The sequence below is a fragment of the Corythoichthys intestinalis genome, chromosome 12 (genome assembly GCF_030265065.1).
Source record: "Corythoichthys intestinalis isolate RoL2023-P3 chromosome 12, ASM3026506v1, whole genome shotgun sequence".
NCBI lineage: Eukaryota > Metazoa > Chordata > Actinopteri > Syngnathiformes > Syngnathidae > Corythoichthys > Corythoichthys intestinalis.
Window position 1 is genome coordinate 39,721,770 of NC_080406.1, and position 27,621 is coordinate 39,749,390.

General features: G+C 38.2%; 1 protein-coding gene across 2 annotated transcripts in view; it reads left to right on the forward strand.

Annotated features, from left to right (window-relative positions):
• Positions 1 to 27,621, forward strand: part of thsd7ba (thrombospondin, type I, domain containing 7Ba) — a 364,521-nt gene that overhangs the window by 314,320 nt on the left and 22,580 nt on the right. For both annotated transcript variants that reach the window (XM_057851598.1, XM_057851599.1), the window contains exons 20-24: positions 7,548 to 7,692; positions 8,681 to 8,796; positions 12,351 to 12,468; positions 13,729 to 13,874; positions 20,997 to 21,165. In XM_057851598.1, coding sequence (XP_057707581.1) covers positions 7,548 to 7,692; positions 8,681 to 8,796; positions 12,351 to 12,468; positions 13,729 to 13,874; positions 20,997 to 21,165 — 694 coding nt within the window. The remainder of the gene's footprint in view (positions 1 to 7,547; positions 7,693 to 8,680; positions 8,797 to 12,350; positions 12,469 to 13,728; positions 13,875 to 20,996; positions 21,166 to 27,621) is intronic.

Genomic DNA, 27,621 nt, shown 5'->3' on the forward strand with positions numbered 1-27,621 from the left:
ACAGAAAGAATGTTAATAATGTAAATGCCATCTTGAGGATTTATTGTCGTAATAAACAAGTACAGTACTTATGTACTGTATGTTGAATGTATATATTCGTCCGAGTTTTATTCATTTTTTTTCTTAATGCATTGCCAAAATGTATATGATCGGGAATGATTGGAATTGAATCGGGAGCAAAAAAAAGCAATCGGATCGGGAAATATCGGGATCGGCAGATAAAGGACGGCAGATACTCAAACTAAAACAATTGGGATCGGATTGGGAGAAAAAAAACATGATCGGAACAACCCTAATTAGAACATTGCTGACTAAACATATAACATATACACTTCAGCCAAAGCTTAAGGCAGAGATGGTCACAAAGTTATATCTACCAAAGTGTAGACTTTTGTTTGAGTGAAGGGGCCCACAATTAATTAACCACTTGGACCCCCAGCCGCCAGAGGTTCACCTCGAGGGGCCCATTTATACTTATCGCACCCGGCCCTATTCACATTTGTTCCACCACTGATGCATTTGGGTTATTTTTGTTACAATCCGCGAATGCGGAAAACAAGATTGGACCCTAAGAGCAGAAAACAATGAAAGATGCGTTCAAAATGTTTATTAAATACAATAAAAACACGTGATCGCAAAGTGAAAATAACAAAAAGGGTCCGTGACAGCAGGTCGATGCGGATCACAAAACTAACCCAAGAGTAAACTAATTGGTAGGTAAATATGCCAACAAGGTAACAAAACGAACTAACACAAAACCACTCAAATACCGGCACAAGGTGGAGGATACCAAAACAAGGCGGTTACCGAATAAACCCAGGTAGGGTCGAAACTAGCTCAGTGCAAATGACAGGCTCGAGATTTCAAAACGTCCAATGGTGACCAGCAAGGCTATATCTCGACAACCCTTTCTCGGGTTGCCTGCGTTTAAATATACCGCTGATGATATTGGGCACAGGTGCGACCGTGGGAACACCGCCTACACTCTGTAACGAGAAGACTATCTGACTAGCATCCGAAATATGACATTTTTTCCCTGTACCTTAAAATTTGAATTCTTCCCAAGGAGTTCTGTGATATTTACATCTGGTCTGTGAATTGAATAAATCCATTCATATGCGTTTAGCCATACCTCTTGCAGTATGAATGTTGTATTTGTCTGCATTAATGTCAACAGCAGTACAATACAATTATGTGGCACTGCGACGATGTACTGTATTGACATGTTACCTTGTATTTTAATGACCAGATGCTGCACCTTCCCTAATTTTTGTTGTGTTGATGCCCGTAACCTATTTCTCATGGATGGAAATTTCACTATCCTGTACATTTTCACAGCAGGCCTTTTGACAGTTCTGTCTCAGCATAGAAGTAAGGGGCTGATGTAAATATGAACAGAGTAATTAATTCTGTCAAATCCAACAGTGTTAACCTGACTCTGCTATGTCAACACAGCTGATGTGAAAAAGCCCTATTATAAAAATTTTGTTTATACTTATCCAAGGATAACCTTGAAGGGTATTTATACAAATGCACAATTGCCTGAGAAGATTGTTATTATATTCCAAACATCAGAGATTTTAATATTATAACCCTGTATGTTGACCGTTCTATTGTGTGTGTTTTATTTATAATAGTGGTTAAAGATGCTGTATTAGACCGCCAAGCAAGGAAAAAATGAAAACGGTCTGTTACAGTACACTGCTTGTGCAGTTGTTTTTGTTAAGTTTTTTTTTTCCCCTCTCTATTTTAATAGATTTCACCCACCTTACCAAGAAACACATACTAAACAAAAAATATAAAATTTTCTCCATTTAATGAGCTCAAATCAAAGACCGTGTTTGTTTATGTTGTTGTTGTTATATCAAACAAATAGAGTATTTATTTTACTCAAGGGCGTAGGTTTGGTCTCAACATTGGTAGGGACGATATAACAGCATAACCTGCATGTACTTGTTGCTGAGGACGGGACATTAATAGGACCAATTAGATTATTGAAAGGGTGTCAGAGCCATATTTCTCATGAATATGAACCTAATTAATTGATAGGCGAAATAATCAAGGCAAAATGAATCTGTATTGACTTATACTAACTTTTATGTAAATTTGGTTCACATGATACAACGTTCAATTCAAACCTTTGTTTTCAAAAACTGCTGAAGACATTTTGAAGGAAAGTCCCTTTATTAAAAAAAGGGGAGCTATTAAAGAATGAGTCCACTTCTGGGGGACCTAGACTGAAACTTAAGTACTGTATTGGAATATAAACGTTATTTGGGACCGATCTACATCTGAGGCATCCAAAGTACTCTCATGAAATTCTAATGTATGATTTAATTTCACTTTTTTCATGTCAGTTCATGTTCATTACAGTGTTCCTTATGAAGTGGACCCATTCTTGGGATTTGCACTCTGAAGCCACCGCGTTGCATTATGATAATGCACATACAGTGGGGAGAACAAGTATTTGATACACTCCCATTGTCAGTGTATCAAATACTTGTTCTCCCCACTGTAATGCAAACAATGATCCAAATGAAGGTTGCCTTCGTTGTTCCTTGTGGAGGCTGGCCTGACCGCAGTAGTTTTGCAGGTTATCAAGTTCACACAGATTAATGCTATGCTAACTGTGATGCAGTTCATACTTTTACTAGCAAAATTAGTGGTGTTTCCCGCACCTCCATAACATTGACATCTTTTTACATCACTTACAGTGGCTTGTGCTGACCAAAAATACGTCTAATATCCTTCCTCTTCGAAGGGGATGGAGGAGGCGGCGGCACGTTGTATTTCTGTCGGCGAGGTTGTGTGAGTGTGCATGTGTCTGTGTGACGGGAGGAGGGGGCAGGGGGTCAAGTCATCAGCCAATCAAACGTATGTTTGAGGGGAAAAAAATGGACCGGAACATTCAGCAAGTTAAAAGGGATAAATCTGAAAGTCTGAACATAATGAAAATAATTCACTTAATAATGGTAGGGTCTATTCTATCCTTACAATATCTGGGAAGACAATCAAAATTACACATATAGCTGAACTCATTGTATAATGCAAATAAAGTGGCTTAAAAATTGGTGGGGTCAATTTGCGCATCCTGAAAAGTTGGTAGTGTTATGTCCCGACTGTCCCTATGCAAACCTACGCCCTTGATTTTACTATAATATTGGAAAACTTGTTAGGTCTCTTTTATTGTGAGTTGCCTATGTCATACCTGTGCAATAATCATGCTAATCAGCTGATGAAATATCTCGCCAAAGGAGAAATCCTTATTCAAACAGATTTGGACATTTTTGCGATCAATATTTGAGACAAATATATCTTTTGGGGGGTACTGTACTTGGATAGTACATCTTTTTATCTGATTCATGTGTGACACATTTTTTGTGATTTCAGACTGAGGAACACACTAATTTTAGATCACTTGTGTTCTGAACACAAATGTAAAGCAGCGAGAGAATGATGTGGCTGCATGCTCTGTTTCTAACACGGAATTGTGTATGTATTGTGGCCTAATTGGATGATACTTGACTTTAATCATCGCAGCGTATTCAGAAATTGTGTGAGCACTCATATCCTTCTTTGAAAGCGCTTGTCAACAAAAAAGCCCAATTGCAGCATGTGGTGTTGTCATGTACAAATGGATTTGTGTGTTTCTGTGACAGTTGGTGTGAAAACTGCTGTTGATTAATGAGCCTTCCAGTGATGAGCCTCATTAGGAGGTGACAGTGATTGAAGTCCATGTTCTGATAAATCAGGACCACAGGGACGAATGACGCTTGAAGGAGACACTTTTCTTTTTCTGCCACTTCCCTTTAGAGACTGTGCTTGCAGGTCTGCGATATATTCATATATTCAGCATTTCATTTAAGGTACTTCTTTCAGTTGTGATAGATTTGTGGTTCTACTTTTAATTGTCTGTTTGCTGCTGTAATGGTAACGTGACTTGGTTAAGAAAAAGTTTACAAGTTCATAAATTGTTTATTAAAAAATCCAGCAACAATCAAGGCCAGTTAGTGTCAAACTAACTTTTGTCCCACGCCACATCATAGTTATGGTTTCCTTCAGAGGGCCATTACAGTGAAAAGAATAAGTATTTGAACATCCTGCTATTTTGCAAGTTCTCCCTCTTAGAAATCATGGAGGAGTCTGAAATTTTCATCGTAGGTGCATGTCTACTGTGAGAGAGAGAGTCTAAAAAGAAAAATCCAAAAATCACAATGCATGATTTTTTTAAACATTTTATTTGTGTGATTCAGCTACAATTAAGTAATTGAATACCTGTCTATCAGCTAGAATTCTAGCTAGAAAGATCTGTTACTCCGCCTATTAAAAGTCCACCTCGTCTACATGTAATATCCTGAATCAGATGCACTTGTTTGAGGTCAATGGCAGCATAAAACCTCCTGTCCACCCCATACAATCAGTAAGTCTCAAACTTGTAACATGGTCAAGACCAAAGAGCTGTCCAAATACACTAGAGACAAAATTGTTTACCTCCACAAGGCAGGAAAGGGCTATGGAGCAATTACCAAGCACTTGGTGTAAAAAGGTCCACTGTTGGAGCAATCATTGGGACATGGAAGAAGCTAAACATGACAGTCAATCTCAATCAGAGTGGAGCCCGATGTAAGATATCACCTCGTGTGGTCTCAAAGATCTGTAACTCTTCCAAACTCGCCGACTCATCCGAAACAAACAACAACAAATTTAGTCCATCCTCTTTCTCTAGTGCAGTACTTCTCAAATGGTGGGGCGCGCCCCCCCAGGGGGGCGCAGAGCGATGCCAGGGGGGGCGCGAGTGACCTCGGGGAACATGCTTTTATTTTTTTTATTTTTTTTGCCGTACTAGAATAAAGTGTACTTGCACATCCACTCCGTGGGTGGCAGTGGCGCTCTCATTTTCAAAGTGCGTGCAGTATTTTTGAAGTAAGCAAGAGCACACGGAAGAGACTCATGCAGAGCTGGACTCACGCAGCGACCCACTGTCTTCTTCGGTTCTCACGTGTCCGGCCGAGAAGTGCCGTTTTCGGCTTGGGATCGTCACGACCACCGCCCTCACCTACGGTTCTACCTCGGCCGCCGAGACTGCGCTTTTTTCGGGCCGTTTGCCTTTGACTTTTAATATAGTGGGAAATGAGGAAAGACCACTGTTTACTGAGTCTAAAAATTATTATAGCGGAGAAGCCAAATCAGTTAAGACGCCACTTAAAGACATTCGACCTCAATCTCATTGATAAGCCGCTTGATTGTTTTTCAGCGAAAATGTGCCGAATATTGCCAATTGTCACAATCGTCCCGCTTTGTCAGTGTTATATCAGTAAACCAGTGAGCACTGTGGTGAATCAGCGAAAATAAAAACTTTCCTTCTGTCCAAAGACTTTTTTTCCCCCCTTCTATTCAGTTTTGTTTTTCGGTCAAATGTTTTGGCACGTTGTCCTGAAGAGTAAATGTTTCTAATCAATTTGAATTTGTTATTATTTACTGATTTTATTACATTTTATTTTTCAGTATCAAATGGTCAAAAATGTACCTTGAGTGTATTTTTACAGTTTGGATGTGACTTTTTTTTTTTTTTTTAACTTCAGGCAAATTGATGCGCGTTAAGTCTTTTCTGTTACAAGCAACACAATGTTAAAAAAGTTATACTTTATTATAAGTTGATCTATGTTACTTTTTTTCTTTAATAGAAAAAAAAGGACACAATGTTAGGCTGAGGCGTACTTATAATAGTAATATAGACGAATTATACTATTTACAGTGGTGGCAGAGAGTTGGGGGGGGCGCGAAACATTTACGTCTTCCTTGGGGGGGCGTAACAGAAAATAATTGAGAAGCACTGCTCTAGTGGATAAAATAATGCATTAGCTGGCGCTAAATTTAGCTCTCGATTCATTCCACACGTTTCAAAGTCGCTCGCTCAATCCAACAGGCCGTCGCTTGCCACTTCGCCTCCCTCTCCTTAGGTGGCGCCTCGCTAGACAATGTATTAAAAATGTTTACATTATGTTCGTCATTCATGACCTCGCAATGGCTCCTTGGATATGTAGTTTTTCGTGGTGCTAAAGGTTTTGATGGAAATATGTACATAAACACATGGTCCATGCAGCGTTTTAATGTTTATTTGTGAGGGCAATAAAACTATGAAACCCGTTTTACTTGGTTGATTGACTTCAAGTAAAAAACAGGCGTGGACCTCAACTTCCGTACTTTCAAATGAGACCAACCAGCTGCAGGTGGGTGAGATAGTTACAGCGTGACGAGGCTTCAAAGCTAATATGCATAAACTTGTTGCCGCCGACACGTTCGGTGTTAAAGGATTAATTAAAAGAAAAATACATTTTAATTCTTGGTCGATTGACTTCAAGTAAAAAACAGGCATGGACCTCAACTTCCGTATTTTCAAATGAGACCAACCAGCTGCAGGTGGGTGAGATAGTTACAGCGTGACGAGGCTTCAAAGCTAATATGCATAAACTTGTTGCCGCCGACACGTTCGGTGTTAAAGGATTAATTAAAAGAAAAATACATTTTAATTCTTGGTCGATTGACTTCAAGTAAAAAACAGGCATGGACCTCAACTTCCGTATTTTCAAATGAGACCAACCAGCTGCATGTGGGTGAGATAGTTACAGCGTGACGAGGCTTCAAAGCTAATATGCATAAACTTGTCGCCGCCGACACGTTCGGTGTAAAAGGGTTAATTAAAAGAAAAACACATTTTAATTTTTGTTTTTTAATTTAAAAGTAATACAAGCAAAAAAAGTAATTGAAATACTTTTTTAAAATTATTATTATTATTATTATTATTTATTTATTTTTTTATTTTTTTTTTTTTTTTTTTAATAACTGGTAAATATTCGCTGACCTCTGTAGTCCTTGATCTGTCATTGAGGACTACAGAAATCTGCATTCAATACACATGATTTACTTTTGTGGGCCACACAAAATAACATAGCAAGTCAAATCTGGCTCGGCCTTTGACACTGATTTGGTAGGCTGTGGACGAGTCACCTTTCACTATATTGATGTCAATTTAATACAATATTTACAGCACCTATCAAGCAAGCATCATTTATTTAAACAAGCCTACAGAGGCCTCTCAGTCAAGCACTGTGTTTAATATGACTAATCGGTGAATTAACACTCTGAATTATTTTACATTTACAACATTTAAAGCTCACCACACATACAACGGTGCAATCTAAATGGACAATTACAAAACATAAAAAATTAAAGTCTGCGATACTTAACCACACACCAAGATATTTAATACTGCTCGTTTGCTGACGCGGTCCAGGGGGGAAACTATGACCAATGTAGGTATTGTGGCTCCACATACAATTAAAAATCTTGTCCTATTTTCTATTGAGGCTTAAAACCATTTTGAGGAAGATAAACCTTAATCAACATTTGTATTGTTACACATGAAGTCAAGTATTTGACATGCTATAGGCTTCACGTATCAAGTTGAGCTTCGCACTTAAGCACCAAAAATATTAACTGTAGTCAAGTATGTGTATGCTATTTTTATGCTCTCTTTGCATGACCAGCAATGTGATCAAGGCTCGGAGAGAAACAGAAGTAGACATATCCTACGCCTTCCTGCTGTTGGAAGCGCAGCCTGTCCAGATACGGTGCAGTCAGAAAGTTGCATCCTGAACAGCACCTGCTTCACTTATCAGTACAAAGTCTCAGGTAGGTATACCTGTGTTGCTAGGCAATGTTTGTTCAGGTCATGCTGAACTGCTCCCACAAATTTGGAAGTATAATTAGTTTAAAATGTTGAAGACTTGAGATTCAGAATTAATTTGGGTATGTAGATGGGTTAATTAGCCAATTATTGTGTCATTTAAATACTGTGTATCTCTGCAAACATGGCAGCAATTTATAGAATAACGGTTGTTTTCTCATTAATGACACTGATTAAGCATACAACAAAAAATAACAAAACAATCATCTACAAGGTGCATAGATGCATAGATGTTTTGGTTTGCTTGTTTGTTTGTTTATTTGTTTGTTTTCCCAGTCAAATCAGATCGGACATCTATCGCTGTCAATGGCTGTAAAACTTGATCAGTCAGTTCCAGTCATCACAGTTGAAACTTGATGTCTGTCATAGTGCTGTACATACATCTTGAGAAAACAATATAAAACCTTCTATCGATATTTTACATGTCTATAGTTCTTATCACCATAAATAGACCTGTTCATGCAATGCACATTTTGGCCAGTAGATGGTACCTAATTTGCACTGATTTGCTACATTGATGGGATTCAGTATGCTTTAGTAATACAATATTTTCTTTTGGATTAACACTTCGCTAATTTTCAATAGTATATATTTAATATGTAGCCTCTAACTAATAACTTCCATGGCAATTGTTAGAATTGAATTGAATACGTATAAAAGAGTGATTTCACGCAAATGGCCGCTGTTGGCTGGCAGTGTCCTCCCTCTAATGAGTTAAACGACTTTCACATTGCATCCCAAAAGAGTGGCTCAGGCGTGTTTCTATTTCATAATTCAAACAAATCGATATTCAGTTCAATCTCTACACTGAAACATTTTGTAGGTTAGTAAAACACCAAACCTAATGGCTGCGTTGGGATATTTTCTTACAGTACTGCAGATGTTCTTTATTGAAAGTGTGTTCATGTTGTGTTGTGTGTGTGTGCATTGCAGAATGGAGTACATGTCGACTGAGTGAAAATGCCATCTGCGGTCGAGGTGTCAGACAACGACTTCTCGACTGCATTCGCATTGATGGAAAAATTGTGGACTTGCAAAAGTGTAAGCAGGTAAACCGTAAGAGTTATTTCTTACAGTCAACTATTCAGGCCAACATGAAAGTAGCTATGCAATATTATGCATTTCACATAAAGCTTAGTGTTGCTCTGCCCCCCTTGTTTCAAATAAACAGGGCGTTGGGGCTTTCAATAATTTATATGTATCACATCTATTCATGTTTCATGAGGCAATTTGGTCTCAAACCTAAATTATCTGCAGCAGCCTCTGGTTTTCTCAGTGGTGTGTTTAAAATATATTGTAAAAGATTCTTGATCCCAAATGCCGTGTTCATTTATCATGCATTCTGTAGACCCCAAAAAATGGAGATTTATGACTCTCAGTGGGAAGATTGGAATGTATATTTTACAAAATTTTTTCTTCTCTGGCAGCATTGTCGTATGTTTTTTTTTTTTTTTCTCAGAGGGCCAACGTATACGCAGGCTAGGGCTGCTGCGATTAATAGACCAATGGACAACTAATCTTTTATCAAATGAATCGACAACTATTTTGATAGTTGATGAGTCGTTTAGTGACGTTGTTGCCCTTGAAAATGTCCAAATCCTTAACAAATTTCAACCCACAGGCCACAATAGTGACCAAAGAACAATAGACCCTACCCACCGACGTCACAAAATCACGTGATCGCTGTATTGTTCCGCCCCCTTGTCCGTCATTTTGTGTCTGCATTATCAATGGTCTCAATTGATCGAGCAATTTATAATGCATTTCATGGAAGACCCGGTGCTTTCGGATGCCGTAAACTCACTGGATGCGTTGCATAAAAGGCGTTATGTGGAAAAGCTTCAGTTTATCCATTCGCCAGATCCATATCTGATGCCTAAATCGATGTTTTTCGACCCGCTATCTTCGCCGTATTTGCCTGACATCTGCTAGCTACCCTGATATTTACAACTATCTTGTCCACACAAAATCAGCCTATTCTCACGAAAGTTTGAAAAACTTTAAGAGCTTGGCGGCTTATAAATACTTCGTTGCTGGTTGGGTGAAACAGGTCCTCGTCCACGAAAATTCGGCAGGAATCTATCTTGTGCTTGGAAAGGTTACGAAATTTTCAATTCAAAATCTTTTGTTCTTGCTAACATCCACTGTCAAGTCTAATGTATTTCATGTCATTTGTCAATGGAGCTAGGGCTTTTAATGTTTATATGGTTCAGCGATAGCACTCTCACTACATACATACGTGTATGTTGTCGGCGATTAGCCTAGCAATGATCTTAATTATTGTTGTCAGCCCAAAACCCTCTAAATATATATTAAATGCATCTTACCAGATATAAAATGACTACTACATAATCTGTGGTAATCGTTTGGAGCCCAGTTTTCTCGTCGAATTGCAGCAGCCCATCTCGCTCTCTCCTCTCCGGGTCTCTCGGAATCCGGTAGAACTTCAAGTCTCTCCGTCTATCTTCTCTGTTATTGCAACCGACCGCCACACACGACTTCACCATTTTGATTATTAATGTTAACGAGCAGAAAAACACGCCGTAAATAGGAGGAATGTACGTAGCCGTAACAGGTAAACACAATGTGTTGACGGACAATTGGGCGGCACCAGTCAGGAGGGCGGAGTTGTGACGTCACGTGGGTAGGGTCTATATCGGGATTGATTACTTGAAGGGGCAAATAATAATGACACCTGGTTTGGATGTTGAAAAGTCTGGGGAAAATATGGGATAAAATAATTTAAAACAAAATATTGTCTTATTTATATCCTTTTTAATGTACATTTTTCAGTTTGAAAAAAAAAAAAATACTAAAAATGAAAGAGTAAATTCTCTTTTCAATTGTTTTTTTCTTTTTTTACAAAATTAAAAAAACAGTATTGTCTTTTTTACTTGTTTAAAAAAAAAAAAAAAAAGCGAACAGCAATAGACTTTATCCTTCCATGTATTTTATCACCAATGATGAAGAAACGCACATGCATCTTTTTGGTGAGACAGCGGTGCTAAGCCCTTGTGGAGGCACTGACCAATTTCTGAGGATATTGTGGCTCTGTTTTCTGCCCTGGGTGGGTGGTAATTCTCTCAAGTAAGAGCTCTACCAACTCATTCTGTTGGCCATGATTTGGACACTTTTTTTCTTCAGAGGGCACATAAGTGGAATCTTATGAGTCAGACTGATCCTGTTCAGTTGGATTTCCAGGTGGACAACTGCCACTGCCACCTGGACAATAGTCTGGGTCCTCATCATCAGAAATTTCGGACACTTGAGTCCAACCCCGTCACTGCCTCTCCATCATCCAACATCTGTAGGACCATTTCAACTGTAAATCTAGCACAAATCCGATTTTTTCGTGTTTTTCCGACTCGACTGAACGGAAAAAAGTCGTATAAAAGTGGACCATTTTCAAATTCGATCCAGGTCACTTTCGTATGTGGTTAAAATCCCATCCGGGCCACATTTTTCCAGAATGTGGCTGCGGTCCGAACTGTCAAGTCCCCCAAATTGGAATTCATGCAGCAATTAACATCAGCAAAGAGCGAGAGAGACAGAGTGCTACAGTAGCGGTGCAGCTGTGCATTAGCGTTAGCGCCTAGCTTGAACGCGGCTTTTGGGGAAGGAGCAGGCTTGACAACAGTCATAAAAAAATAAAATGGGTTGAGAATAAGCCTGACAATGCTCGGTTTTCTCTCTGCTTCAATGCTCCTGCGAATGCGGGCCAGTTTGCTCAGCGCATCTCGGACTGCAAATTAGAGCGCATGTGTGATACTTGAACAGGCTCAATGGACAAAGGCAGTCTGAACGGGTACGCCAAAAAAACAGATATGACAAAAAATCGGAAATGTGCATTACGACCTGTGGTATGAACCTAGCCTTAGTTAGCTAGCTAGTTATGAAGTAGATTAATTTGTTGATAAATAATAATTAAGAGTCATAAAAGACACACACACAAAATACTACATGGATATAATACTTACTGTACACGTATCAGCTCTTTCTATTTAAAATAATCTTCTTAGGGGTCACTTTTTACATACCTAGTCTGTGTGGTCCACGGTAAGTTTATTCCTGACAGCCAAAGTTCATAAGAATGAAAGATTTCCATTGGATTCCATAGAAAATGCATGTGGGTCATTTTTGACCCAATTGTGGAAGAGTAGGGTAGTAATACAAAAATGACCATTTCTTCAAATGTATAAAAAGTTCATCAAAAGTTTGAATGGCATTATATCAAAAACATGTTTTTTGAGGAATACCTGGAATACGAATTGATAACAAATTTTCATTCCGAAGATATTTCAAGAAACAACCTCACCGGGTCATTTTTGACCTACCTATGCATCTAAGGGTTAAGGAAACAAATAATAAATATTATTTGACTACAGGAATGTTTTTTTTTTTGTTTTTTTGTTTTGTTTTTAATTTCATGAAAAAATGAGTTCGATCCACATGATTGACTTTCGTGGGCTACACGAAACAACGGAGTGGGCCGTATCAGGCCCACAGGCATTTAACACCTTTAAAGTTTAAAATGAGTGTTTCAGTGTTTATTCAGTGACGATGTCGGCCGCTCATTATGACTCCTATGCCCTTTGCTATACAGTTTGGGCTAGTCAAGAACTGGAAGTTGGTGGAAAACTGTGTGGTCGACTGTCCGGTCAGCTGTGTCCTCTCTGATTGGTCAACATGGGGTGAATGCTCGCACACCTGTGGTAGCCAAGGTAAACAAATAACAAGCTTCAGCTAATCCAGCGGAAATGCAAAAATAATGGACAGACACTGCTGACCACATTTGCCAGGCTTCATTATCTCCTCTACTTTCCTATTCTGCAGGATTCTTCATGAATATATTTTCATGTATTAAAGTATTATAATAAAAGCATCCACTTAATTCTTTCTTAACAGAGAGTTTTGTTTTGTTTTTTAATTTTTGGCGCCTGTTTTTACCATATTTAATTGACTATTTGGTTGAGGAGGTCTTTGTAAAAGAACAACAGGTTGATTTCATTTCAATTTTAGATAGCTCACCTGACCCATAACAGGACAAGCGCTTTTAATAATTTAGTGTCACTAAATAAAATATATATTCCACCCATGCAGGGTTTCAAAAATGCAATTACAGATTAGCAACCTGTGGCTTCCTTTGAAAGAGATGTTTTATAAGCTCATGCATTATACAAAAGGTAATGATTTTAACCTGGATCCATGCATCATTTGCCAGGGCTTCCTAAAGCCAGTCTGGAGGAGCAAAACCTTGTTATTCTTGTAATTGGAAAGACTCAATGGCATCTTCCTAAGTTCATTAATTTTAATTTGACATTGGTTGCTCTCGCCTCTTAGCCTTCCACTCCAACAAGTTTCCAGCCAAGTGTGCTGTAGCTGAGGATGTAAACTCAGTCTCACTGCTCGGTGGCTGCTGCCAACCGTCTGTCAGCCTAGACGAGGGATTTGTGTCATCTGTTTCAGGGTGTGATGATTAGGGTGCCTTGGGAGCGTTTGTCTTTTGTGTTTTCGAGAGCTTGTGGCATTAACAACCCCATTTTTCCCCTCACTCCTGACCGGACCACTGATGAAAGCCATGCGGAAGTTCTGAACTGTTCTCTAACTAGCAAACCCTCTTGGGCTGCTCCATTCTTTTTAGCTATTTCCCTAACTTGCACTCACAAATTATTAATGAGTCTCTCTCACGTACAGTGGTGTTAGGAGACTGCTAGACATGTGCATTAATGATGAAACAGATGAAAAAGTGCTGTTGAACTAATTCCTCTTTGTCTCTGGTAAAACGCATCGTTAGGGGGAACACTGCTGCCTTCTTTCGTCTGAATATGCAGTATATCAATTTTAAACAACCATTGCTCAACGTCTGTGCTATTTTCATGTATACACCTAGCTATTTAATTGTTTATCAGTTTGTCATGTTTACACACTAAAGTTTTTCTACTCTGAATTGCAGCTTCCAAACATGTGGTTGTGTTCCGCAGGGCAGTTTGTGCGTACTCGGAGAATCTTGCGGGAAGCTCATGAAGAAGGTCGACCTTGTCCCAGCCAGCTCATCCAGACAAAGCCATGTCCAATAAATCCTTGCTACATGTGGCAGATAAGCAACTGGTCCCCCTGCACCATAGAGGTATGACTTGATTATTATTAGGTCATCATTATTGTATGGGTGATTTGCAAAGCTACCTACATATAATAATCGTAATATATATGTTATGTATGGTTGGTCCTCACTACAGTCAAGAAGAAATATCCATATCATGTTATGCATCTACAAGGCTTTACTGTGCAAACTTCCAAATTACCTCACATCTCTCCTGTCATTCAAATCCAGTAACTACAAAACACGATCATCCAACTACTTAACCCTAGACATTCCATCCACTCGCACTAATGTTGGCAGAACTGGCTTTAGCTACTATGCTCCTCTTAAATGGAACGAATCGCAAACCACTCTTAAACTACAGTCAATCATTCATCTTGGTGATTTTAAATCTCTTTTGTCTGATGTTTTTACTGATTATTGTAACTGTTTCCGTTAGTGTATTTTGTGTTGTTTGATATTTGTGAATGTTTCTTTGTGCTCAGGCCTCTCTTGTAAAAGAGATATTAATCTCAATGAGACTGCCTGATAAAATAAAGATAAAATAAAAATAAATAAATAAATATTTTTTTCTTATCCACTTTATCGGCGTGCCGCATAGCCCTCACACTTTGACTGATTTTCAGTGTTCCCACTAAGAAATTCTCACAATTGCCGTCATGTTTGCTGTTGCAGCATTTTTTAAAAAAAAAATTGACGAAGAAAAGGCCCATTTATTTTCAATGGCAAAATATTATTTAAAATATCAAAATGTATATCATTGTACATTTTTTATCCAATTCACATAAATGACACATTTATTAAAATCCTGAAAAAAAAATTCCCACAAAAGTTGTGCACAGTTTTTTGCGAAAAGCGTACAGTTGCACCAAAAGTAGAAAAAATAAACCAAAAACAAACCCTTATTTAGTTCCAATTTTCGAAAGTGAACAGGAAGTAACCTCAAAAAGCCCCAAAGTCTACCGGAAATGACGCAGAAATGTATGTACACTGCTGGCTAAAAGAATAGGCGCCCCTGCAATTCTGTCAGATAATGCTCAATTTCCCCCAGAAAATGATTGCAATTACAAATGCTTTGGTAGTAATATATTCATTTATTTTGCTTGCAATGAAAAAACACAAAAGCAGAAATCAGAGCAAAGGATGGCTACTTTAAATATACTTGACTATATTACTGTATTACTTTTTTTTTTTTTTGGTAAGTACATAATTCCACACGTGTTCATTCACGGTTTTATTATTTTCAGGGAGAATTTAAAATGTAAATAGTCATGACAATAAAGAAAACGCACAAATGGTGTAGCTGTACTGTATGTATACAGTGCCTTGCAAAAGTATTCGGCCCCCTTGAACCTTGCAACCTTTCGCCACATTTCAGGCTTCAAACATAAAGATATAAAATTTTAATTTTTTGTCAAGAATCAACAACAAGTGGGACACAATCGTGAAGTGGAACAAAATTGATTGGATAATTTAAACTTTTTTAACAAATAAAAAACTGAAAAGTGGGGCGTGCAATATTATTCGGCCCCCTTGCGTTAATACTTTGTAGCGCCACCTTTTGCTCCAATTACAGCTGCAAGTCGCTTGGGGTATGTTTCTATCACTTTTGCACATCGAGAGACTGACATTCTTGCCCATTCTTCCTTGCAAAACAGCTCGAGCTCAGTGAGGTTGGATGGAGAGTGTTTGTGAACAGCAGTCTTCAGCTCTTTCCACAGATTCTCGATTGGATTCAGGTCTGGACTTTGACTTGGGCATTCTAACACCTGGATACGTTTATTTTTGAACCATTCCATTGTAGATTTGGCTTTATGTTTTGGATCATTGTCCTGTTGGAAGATAAATCTCCATCCCAGTCTCAGGTCTTGTGCAGATACCAACAGGTTTTCTTCCAGAATGTTCCTGTATTTGGCTGCATCCATCTTCCCGTCAATTTGAACCATCTTCCCTGTCCCTGCTGAAGAAAAGCAGGCCCAAACAATGATGCTGCCACCACCATGTTTGACAGTGGGGATGGTGTGTTCAGGGTGATGAGCTGTGTTGCTTTTACGCCAAACATATCGTTTTGCATTGTGGCCAAAAAGTTCAATTTTGGTTTCATCTGACCAGAGCACCTTCTTCCACATGTTTGGTGTGTCTCCCAGGTGGCTTGTGGCAAACTTTAAACGAGACTTTTTATGGATATCTTTGAGAAATGGCTTTCTTCTTGCCACTCTTCCATAAAGGCCAGATTTGTGCAGTGTACGACTGATTGTTGTCCTATGGACAGACTCTCCCACCTCAGCTGTAGATCTCTGCAGTTCATCCAGAGTGATCATGGGCCTCTTGGCTGCATCTCTGATCAGTTTTCTCCTTGTTTGAGAAGAAAGTTTGGAAGGACGGCCGGGTTTGGTAGATTTGCAGTGGCCTATCCAAATCCGGCTTTAAACTTCTCCACAACAGTATCTCGGACCTGCCTGGTGTGTTCCTTGGTTTTCATAATGCTCTCTGCACTTTAAACAGAACCCTGAGACTATCACAGAGCAGGTGCATTTATACGGAGACTTGATTACACACAGGTGGATTCTATTTATCATCATCGGTCATTTAGGACAACATTGGATCATTCAGAGATCCTCACTGAACTTCTGGAGTGAGTTTGCTGCACTGAAAGTAAAGGGGCCGAATAATATTGCACGCCCCACTTTTCAGTTTTTTATTTGTTAAAAAAGTTTAAATTATCCAATAAATGTTGTTCCACTTCACGATTGTGTCCCACTTGTTGTTGATTCTTGACAAAAAAAATAAATTTCATATCTTTATGTTTGAAGCCTGAAAGGTGGCAAAAGGTTGCAAGATTCAAGGGGGCCGAATACTTTTGCAAGGCACTGTATGTACTCTGCTGGCCAAAAGTGTTGGCACCCCTGCAATTCTGTCAGATAATGCTCAATTACTCCCAGAAAATGATTGCAATTACAAATGCTTTGGTAGTAATATCTTCATTTATTTTGCTTGCAATGAATAAAAAAAAAAGAGAGAAAGGGAAAATAAATTACCGTAATTTCCCGAATATGAGGTGCACCCGTGTATAACGCGCACCCCAAATTTACTTGTAAAATCTAGGGGAAATTGTTGTACCCGTGTATAACGCGCACCCTAATTTTAGCACCAATAAATAGAAGAATACATGAAAACAGAGCTCGTGTACAGATACAGAAATGTCATTTTACTGACTGGTGAAACACAGCACAAGCATAGCACATTGGTAGTTTAAAACAATACCGTAAACTGACAATATGTACGGTAATAATATGATCTGACAACTTCTTCAACTTACTAGAATCCAGGAGAAAACAAAATAGATGTGACTTTTCTTTTAACCCTTTAACACCTAAGCCTATTTTGGCCGAATATGCATGCCTTTGATGTTGCCTTTATATTTCAAAGAAAAAACTGTTCACAATGGACAAGTTGGGTCCCTTTTTTCAGGATACCTTGAACTTCATGTCCAAACTGTTGTTTTCTTCACTGACCAACTTTAATCCACATTCTAGACCCAAAAAGACAAAAAAATACCAAAATCTTTTTTCAAAATTTGTAATATTGAAGTCCCGCTGACAACCAAACATGCTCAACCAACCGTTTTGAAGCTTGATAATATGTATTTAACTTGCTAGGATAAACATTCAATAGAAAAAAATAAGATTGAATGGTTTTATGTTTGACAATTCAACACAAACAGCAGCTATGGTCATAGGCGTTTTTGGCTTTTACACATACTATGGTCAAAACATGTTATATACAGTGCAAAATGGTGAGAATTTTTTTTAAATATATTATCCAACACAAAAAGGGTTTGGAGGATATCTCTTTGTGAAGTTAGGTATTGTACCCATCACCTTATCAAAGGTATATATGTACATGCAATCAAGCTTCTAGAACACACATCTATATAAAAATTGAAAAGATTCATAGTGAAGAAAAAATAACAAACATTGAACAAAAAGTATTTTCAAAAATATTGACAAGTAGTTCAGTTCAATTCAATTTTTTTTTTTTTGGCATGCGACCCAATAAAGTTTTTTTTTGCGCACTCAATAAAGTTTGTTTTTGAACATGTCACCAAGCTGCGTCTCATACAACGTCACACAGCCTACTCATCTGCCGTTTGCGCACTGCTGTCACTTCTACTCGCCGAGACGCCGACCGATCCGAGGAAAACAATGACAAATAGAGCTCATCCTATTCCTTGAGTTGATGAAATAATGCATTAGCTTGCGCTAAATTTAGTTTTCGATTCATTCTGCACGTTTCAAAGTCGCTCGCTCAGTCCCACCGGCCGTTGCTTGCTACGCGTGTCTCCTTTCCCTTAGTTGGCGCCTTGCTCGTCAATTTATTAAATATATTTAATTTATCACATTAGGTTCGTCCTTCTTGACATCACAACGGCTCTTGCGATATGTAGTCTTTTGTGCTGCTTTCGGTTTTGAAAAAAGGACAAGAAATGATGGAAATATGGAGATAGACACATGGTCCATGCAGCGTGTCAATGCATATTTATGAGTGCAATGAAACTATAAAACTCAAATGGCATTATCTCCCGTTTTACTTGGTCGATTGACTGCAAATAAAAACTGGTGTGGACATCAACTTCCGTACTTTCAAACGAGAGCAACCAGGGGCACGTTACAGCGTTACGAGGCTTCAAAGATGATATGCGTAAACGTGTCGCATCCGACACGTTCGGTGTTAAAGGGTTAAAGACTGCTGTATAACTTGCTCGTTTCATCATGATGAATAAATGGTTCTTCCATGGATTGATTCGGTAAAATAAAAGTGGTGATTTAGGTTGAAAATCAGAAGAGCGCATCGCTGTTGACTAGAATGTAACAATAGGAACTCTTGTTATTTGGATGTGAGTTTCCCGAGGGACAGATATAGTTGACGGACACAGAAAGTCTGCTTTGTGTTACGTTTGTTACGGTCCGAGTTGCGGAGCTGCAATAAATGTTGACTTAAATGAGTTCAAGAAACTAAATTCTGTGCTTCATGAAGAGTGAAAAAAGCGCACCATGATTTTACAAGTTGATTTTGGGGGGAAAAAGTTATATTCGGGAAATTACGGTAAATCATTATCATTTTACACAAAAATGGGCCAGACTAAAGTATTGGCACCCTTTGAAAAATCATGTGAGCAACATGTTACTTACCTGTGGCATATACAGTAACAGGTGGTGGCAATAACTAAATCACACATGCAGCCAGTTAAAATGGACTAAAGTTGACTGAACCTCTGTCCTGTGTCCTTGTGTGTACCACATTGAGCATGGAGAAAAGAAAGAAGACCAAAGAACTGTCTGAAGACTTGAGAGGCAAAATTGTGAGGAAGCATGGGCAATCTCAAGGCTACAAGTCCATCTCCAAAGACCTGAATGTTCCTGTGTCTACTGTGCGCAGTGTCATCAATAAGTGTAAAGCCCATGGCAATGTGACTAACCTCCCTAGATGTGGACAGAAAAGAAAGATTGACGAGAGATTTCAACGAAAGATTGTGCGAATGATGGATAAAGAACCTTGACTAACATCCAAACAAGTTCAAGCTGTTCTGCAATCCTGAGGGTACAACAGTGTCAACTCTTACTATCCGTCGGCGTCTGAATGAAAAGGGACTCTATGGTAGGATACCCAGGAAGACCCCACTTCTGACCCAGAGATATAAAAATTTGCCAAATTTACCTGAAAAAGCCAAAAATGTTTGGAAGAATGTTCTCTGGTCAGATGAGACAAATGTAGGGCTTTTTGGGAAAATGCATCAACATAGAGTTTACAGGAAAAAAATGAGGCCTTCAAAGAAAACTAAGTCGCCACAGTCAAACATGGCGGAGGTTCCCTGATGTTTTGGGGTAGCTTTTCTGCCTCTGGTACTGGACTGATTGACCGTGTGCATGGCATTATGAAGTCTGAAGATTACCAACAAATTTTGCAGCATAATGTAGCGCCCAGTCTGAGAAAGCTGGGTCTCCCTCAGAGGTCATGGGTCTTCCATTAGGACAATGACCCAAAACACATTTCAAAAAGCACTAGAAAATGGTTTGACAGAAAGCACTGGAGACTTATAAAGTGGCCAGCAATGAGTCCAGACCTGAATCCCATAGAACACATGTGGAGAGGTCTGAAAATGGCAGTTTGGAGAAGGCACCCTTCAAATCTCAGAGACCTGGAGCAGTTGGCCAAAGAAGAATGGTCTAAAATTCCAACAGAAACTCATTGATGGATACCGAAAGCAGTTGTTCGCAGTTACTTTGTCTAAAGGCTGTGCTACCAAGTATTAGGCTGAGGGTGCCAACACTTTTGTCCGGCCCATTTTTGGAGTTTTGTGTAAAATGATATTGATTCAATTTTTTTTCATTCTCTTTTGTGTTTTTTCATTGCAAGCAAAATAAATGAAGATATTACTACCTAAGCATTTGTAATTGCAATCATTTTCTGGGAGAAATTGAGTATTATCTGACAGAATTGTAGGAGTGTCAGTATTTTTGGCCAGCAGTGTAAGTACTCTAAAACTAACAAGAAAGTGACACAAAACTGAACTCGCGGCCCGCCATTTACAACAATAGACATCCTATTCATTTAAACAGGGAGGTTGGGCTGTGAATGCTCATCTTTCAGTACAACTGATGGCGCTAGACCTCCAACCCATTTGCACCGGTAGAGGCAAATGAACGAACATTGCTGCCAATGGACTCGGCTCATACTAATAACGAGCCGTATTACAGTTTTTAAGATTTTGCTTCCAACCAACATGAAACCACAGAGGACACTTCATCTCTCATGTCAAGTTGTGTACCAAAATGTAGTGCCAATTGGGTACCGTTTCTGATGTTAGCTGTAGTAACCAGACCAAATAAAAGCAAACATTTCGGTACCTATTTCATTGCCTTTTAACCACTGCTTATTTTGCAGTAAAAGTGTGACGTCAGTAAGGCTAGTCATTAAAAAAATAGATAAGCTGTTTTGTATATTTTTTCAAACGGTGTGGCATCAATACGGTGTCAGCATCAGTAGATATACTGTACATCATACCTCGTATCAGACTTAGTATTGTGTGCCAAAATGGTATGTTAACAACACTAGTATGCATATTTATATTGATATTTACTTTTACAGGGTGCAGAGTGTGGCGAGGGGTATCGGAGAAGAAACTTATCGTGTGTCACCCACAATGGCAACGTGACAGAGTCTCCTCCTTTGCCAGTGGCAGACAAGTTTTGCGGCGACAAGCTGAGAAAGGCAATCCAACAGGATTTGGAGCAGCCATGTTTTGTTCCTTGTCAAGGTAAAGTACCGTAATTTCCCGAATATAACGCACTTTTTTCCCCCAAAATCAAGTTGTAAAATCATGGTGCGCATTATAAACGGGTACATGGATGGAGACAGATATATATATATGTATGTATATATATATATATATATATATATCGGTAATACTTCACTCTAATCGGCCAAATGATTTCGTCTGTGTTAAATTCTGCTTTTTTCACTCTTCATAAAGCACAGCATTTAGTTTCTTGAACACATTTGAGTCGACGTTTATTGCAGCTCCGCAACTCGGACCATGACAAACGTAAGCACACACACTTGTCCGTCACACTGTGTCCGTCAACTATATCAGTCCCTCGGGAAACTCAAACTCAAATAACAATAGTTCCTATTGTTACTGTCGTGTTGACAGCGATGAGCTCTCACGGATTTCCGACTTACGTTCTCACTTCCATTTTACCATATCAATCCATGGAAGAAACATTTATTCATCATGATGAAACGAGCAAGTTATACAGCAGCTTTTAAAAGAAAAGTCACATCTGTTTTGTTTTCTCCTAGATTCTGGTAGGTTGGAGAAGTTGTCAAATCATATTATTACCGTAAATATTTTCAGTTTATGGTAATGTTTTGAACTAGAGCTGTCCCGACTAGTCGACATAGTCGACGTCATCGATGACGTCGACATAGTCGACGTCATCGATGACGTAAATCCGTCGACGAGCACAACATCCCGTCGACGGTTAATGAAGGGTTAAAAAAATATATGCATGGAAAGTTCAGAATGTCGGATGCTCTGTATGCAAGCGGGGAAAGCGGCACAAAGCCAAAAAAAGCGCACCAGAGTGTCCAAAACATTGACTATTTCAAAGAAACAAAGGAGGGTACACTCTTCTGTCCTGTCTCTTCAATGCCAAGTTTGGCTGCACGTCGGCCGTGAATAAACACCTCAAGCGCCGTCACCCAGTTTGTAAATTTTTTTTTTTTTCTTTTCATTTTTTTGTACACCAAAGGGTGCTGTCGCCTTACTAAATAATGATGTTTCGTTGACAATGGGCCTATAAGTGCTATTAGTATTGTTCTCAATGCTAACTGAAAGGTTTATTTCATGTTATGGTTTATTTTATATATATATATATATATATATATATATATATATATATATGTATATATATATATATATATATGTATATATATAAGGTTAAAAGGTCATAAATATATACAGTATATACCGTGATTGCACTCAAGGGAGAGATTGTCAATGATAAGGTAATAATTTAAGGTAAAGGCAATTCATATAGGCAATTCATTGATATATAAATAAGGTTTAAAAGGAAAAAGGTGAAAGGTTTTTGTTAATTTCTAATTGTGTTGTTTTATTTATGTGCACCGTAGCTGTGTTTACATCAAGGATGGAATAAAAGTTGTAAACCAGCAGTTTAGGAGACCATCTTTCCAATCGGGATGCTACACTAGTTAATTCTATCAGCATTTGAACTCATTGTTTATTTGTGATTTATTGTTATTTACGTGTTTATTTGTACTTTAATAAATAATTTAAGTGTTCCAATATGTTTTTTTGCGAATTGATAAGCGTCAACAAACATTTCATTGCTAAATTAGTTTAAAAAAAAAAAAAAAAAAATTAGATTAGTCGACTAATCGTAAAAATAGTCGGCTGACTAATCGGGAGAAAATTAGTCATTTGGGACAGCCCTATTTTGAACTACCAATGTGCTATGCTTATGCTGTGTTTCACCAGTCAGTAAAATGACATTTCTGTATCTGTACACGAGCTCTGTTTTCTTGTATTCTTCTATTTATTGGTGCTAAATTAGGGTGCACGTTATAAACGGGTACAATAATTTCCCCTAGATTTTACAAGTAAATTTGGGGTGCGTATTATACACGGGTGCACCTTATATTCGGGAAATTACGGAAGCCCTTTTCAAATTGTGGAATGGGTGTCTTATAGAGGGCGATGCCATTGGGGCACGCGTTTTTTTTTTTTTTTTTTCAATTTCATTTTCATTTTTCTATCAGATTTGTTTATTTGCGTGACGTATTCTTAACGAGCAACGTCACTCTTCCGACTCGGAAGTCGTCTCCACAACAACACAGATGGCGTACAGGAGAGCTGAGAATATGTTCCAATCCACGGTAAAATCAGTTTTAAATAAACAAAAACACATAGCCACAAGTCATTGACAAGAGGTTGTCTCGCACTAGCCATGTTAAATAAACTTCTCCGCTCGCGCCGTCACATCTGCCCGTCGCTGATTTATCCACTCCGCTGTCTGTTTGCTGTGGCTTGCCCCGTCCTGGAAATTTGATCCGCTCATTGGTCGCCAGACTCTATAGCTGGAACAGCAGTGAGTCTGGTGTACCAGGCTAAATGTAATGCGAATCCACTACAATAGATAGCTGTGCCCCTCTGATTTTCAGAGTGTGGGCAGGAAATATCAGCTCGCGGAAGGCGGTAGATATGAAGTGTAGTGAACAAATATGAAACATGAAAGACACCATGAATAAATATTTAACTGGGATGAAAAGAAAAGCAGACGGCAACGGAAATAATGACATAAAACCTAAGACCAGGAAATATGATGAAGCCTATGTAGCTCTTGGCTTCACTGTGAATATGGTTGCAGACTGTGTCTACAAATATAGGCAGCAGACGCATGATGCCAAATAAATGAAGGACTTACAGAGAATACACCCAATCATGTTCACAGTCCGCTGGAGTTTTTTCAGAAACAAATATGTTGAACATTTTTATTCTACTCATAATAATTTCATAGATAAATGATACCATTTAAAGTCACAGTGGAGAGTAGGTTGCGGGGTTGTTAAATATGTTCCTTTTTTCTATGAGGCCTTTACAGAAAAAAGCTGAGAAGCATGAAGGTAAAGTGCTTTAATTTAAAATAGACATTGCCTATTCAAATGTTTCAACATAATTCACGAGCAATGGAGAGCGCTCCATCAACACTCTCAATATACTGTAATTATTTTTTTGTCACTGGCAAAACTTGACGACTGTATGAATTATGTATTATGCATTCAGTTTGCACTCATAACACCAATAATTATTTTACTGATTTCCATGCCACTTTACCAATGCTTATGCATTCATTTTCAGGAATCTATCACCTCCTCTGACATTTCAGCTGCTGCTAAACAGCTGCTATTGCCAAGTCAATAAATACTACACTAACTAATTACGGTACCCATTAAGCTAATGACGTTCCTGTATAATATCACTTTCTTTTTGCATTTTAACCCTTCACAGGGCATTCATTTAACACATTGACTGCCACTGACAGCGCAAGACGTCCAATCCATTTTGACTGGTTGAGGCAGGCAACAGATGATCGCTGCTAAACCTCCCAGTCAAAATGGATTGAGTGTCTAGCACTGTCATTGACAATGAATCATGAGCATTCAGCCAGTTCTCCCAGTTTAAATGACTTGGTCGTCTATTGTTATCATTGGCTGGCAATGGGTTTGATGATATGAAATTATTAAATAATTAAAGACACCATGATTTTAACGAAATATTATCACGTAATTGTTTTTTTTTTTTTTTTTTTTTATCCTAAATATTACACATCAATTGTTTATTCTAAGCTAAAAATGACAGACATTTTGAATAATAAATATAATTGCTCACATTCTTTTTTAAGGCTTGGTTGAAACCAAGAGGGGTGCAAGAGCAGAAACTGCTTTTTCAGTCTTGCCTGCCCTCTTTAAAATAAACTGCGGTATTTTAAGCCAAAAGAACTGTTGCGTTTGAGAGAACAATATGTCTATATGCTGCCATAGCAGATTCATGGTGCATTAAGCCCCCAAACTATTTTTAATTTGTCCGTTTTACCCTGGAAACCCCCATTTACAGACGTCGCGCAACCGCTGTTTTAATCCAGCCATAAAAAGAAGGTAAATAATTATATTTATTATTCAAAATGTCTGTCATTTTTAGCTTAGAATCATTAATTGATGTCTAATATTTTGTTTTAGAAAAAAAAAAAAAAAAAAAAAAAAAAACTTTAAAAAATTATTCACTCACATATATTAAACTTTTAAACAAATTTCGTCAAAATGAAAAAAATGGTGTCTGGAAATAAGTCACGGATATCAACCTCATAACTATTGCTTACTTTTACTTATTTTTTTACTGTCGCATTTTCCCCGATATTTTCGGTGATAAATAATCCAAACAAAGAAAAATTGAAAAAAAAAAAAAAAAAACGTATAAAAGGGTACATATTTGAAAAAGAACATCTTGACCACTCCTTGATGTCTGCGATTTCTGCATCGCGACCCTTGTTATATTACCATGTTTCACCCATAAAATCCCCCAAAAATTCGTCTGTGGCCATTCACATCTGTGTCTTGACACTCGGGCCATGTCCACACGTAGCGGGGTATTTGGAAAAAACAAGATATTTTTCTACGGTTTGACCTATCATCCACACGCGCACGCAGATTTAAACCAGGGTTCTTAAAAACGACGGGGAAGATTTGCGAATTCTGCATTTGTGGCTCCATCATGTGGACACTGATAACCGAAGATTTACATCACTGGCTGCGACAAATTTTGTCCTCACGTCACACATGAGACCAATTTTTACATTTGGAGTATATTAAATAGGTGCTTTTTTGCTTCCATTTTTTTACAAACTCTTGCTGTGCTTATTGAATAATGGGTATTTTGGACAATTATTTTATTGTTTTGAATGTACTTAAAAATGAATGAAAGCGGTTGACTGTGGAAGTTTTTTTTTTTTTTCCTACACAAACGTACAGGTGTGGACGCAATTATTTTCCCCCGACGTATTATGGCTGAATCCTCGTTTTTTTTTTTGTTGTTGTTTTTTTTTTTTTAAACCCTGCTACGTGTGGACATGGCCTTGGTGATACATGCTACATGGAGTTTTTGGATCGAAACAAGGTAATTACGCGATAATGTAATAATATAATATAATATAAATAATAATTAAAATTGTGGCGTCTTTAATTTTGCTCTATCACGCTGTCACCTCCAGTTAGGGTTTTGCTGTTTATTACTATTTTTTTTTTTTTTTTTTGTAAAATGCCCTCTTGTTCAAAATTTTTCTTCCCCCAGAAAATTGAGATTTTAAGCTTTCCAGTGATGTATCACACGTGCATATCGTCAATTGTCAAACACTTTCTGTCATTTTCTGTTGATTTGGGGGCGTTTCCAGGTAACTTATTGTTGATTTGGGGGGTTTTCTGGTTGACTTCCTGTTCATTTTTGTGACATTTCCGGGTCAGTTCCTATTGATATCGTTTCAGTTCCCGTTGATTTTGGGGCATTTCTTGGTCATCTATTCGTTTTGGGGTATTTCCTGGTCACTGCATGATGATTATGGGGCTTTTCCTGGTCAGTTCCTGTTGATTTTGGGACATTTCCGGGCCACTTCCTGATTTAATATATTCACTACTGGGCTTTACACAGAGGGAAATAGAAAGCATTGCTCTGTTTTCTTTAGTTCATATTGAATACAGAGTTTTAATCCAATTCTGAAATATATTTAAATGTCTTGTAATCCTTGTAGGGCATTTTTTTTAGTAATCTCCTTTTTGTGCATCTGTTTTAACGGTTTTTCAAGTCTGCTAAGCAACAGCTCTTCGTTTCTATTGATCTGTCACTATGCTGTTGCATGGAATTTTAAACAGCACATCAGACGGTAATCGGGCCAACTACACCAATTGTTTCATGTTAAAAAAAAAGGAAAAAGAGGAAAACCCAGATGGTGGACTTAGGATATAGCCTAAATACTATCGTTTTATGCATAAAAAAACTATCTTTTTTTTTTTTTTTTTTTTTAAATGCGTCTCTGAAATGAGGCTGTCCACAGATATTTTTACATCAATCGCACAAGAAGAGTGGAAGAGATGGATAAAGAAAATCATGAGTCGTATCATTGTTTCCAGTATGACAGAATATATACCATAGAAAAAAAAATTGTGAGCTGATCTTCTGGCTGCTGAGCCACAGACTCTTGTTTGCTATGAAGACGCACCATCTTTCAGTGTGCTTCTGATGTTTGCCTTAATTCCTCACTCAACACACTGGTGCCGCAAGCTTGGGCTCAGGATCAGGGGCTTTTGATGTGATTGTGTGTCACTTGGTGAAAATTGCCGCAGCTAGTGAAAGGGCTCTTCTAATGTATGCAATCTGCAGTAAAGTGTGTCGTTGCTGTACACTATGGCATCTCCCTTGGCATGTTTCTACAACCAAATCAGTATAAGGGAACTCCTAGTACAGTGAATATTTATGCTATAAATAAGATGAAAGCTGATGCTGTTTGTTCAATCCCCTCACTCATATGCCTAAACTGGCCATGAGAATCGAACCTGAGTCAATAAAAATAGCTCACTTTTTTCCTGATGTACAAAGAACTTCGCTGTACCCTACTTCCAGGAGATGTTTTCATGAAAAACA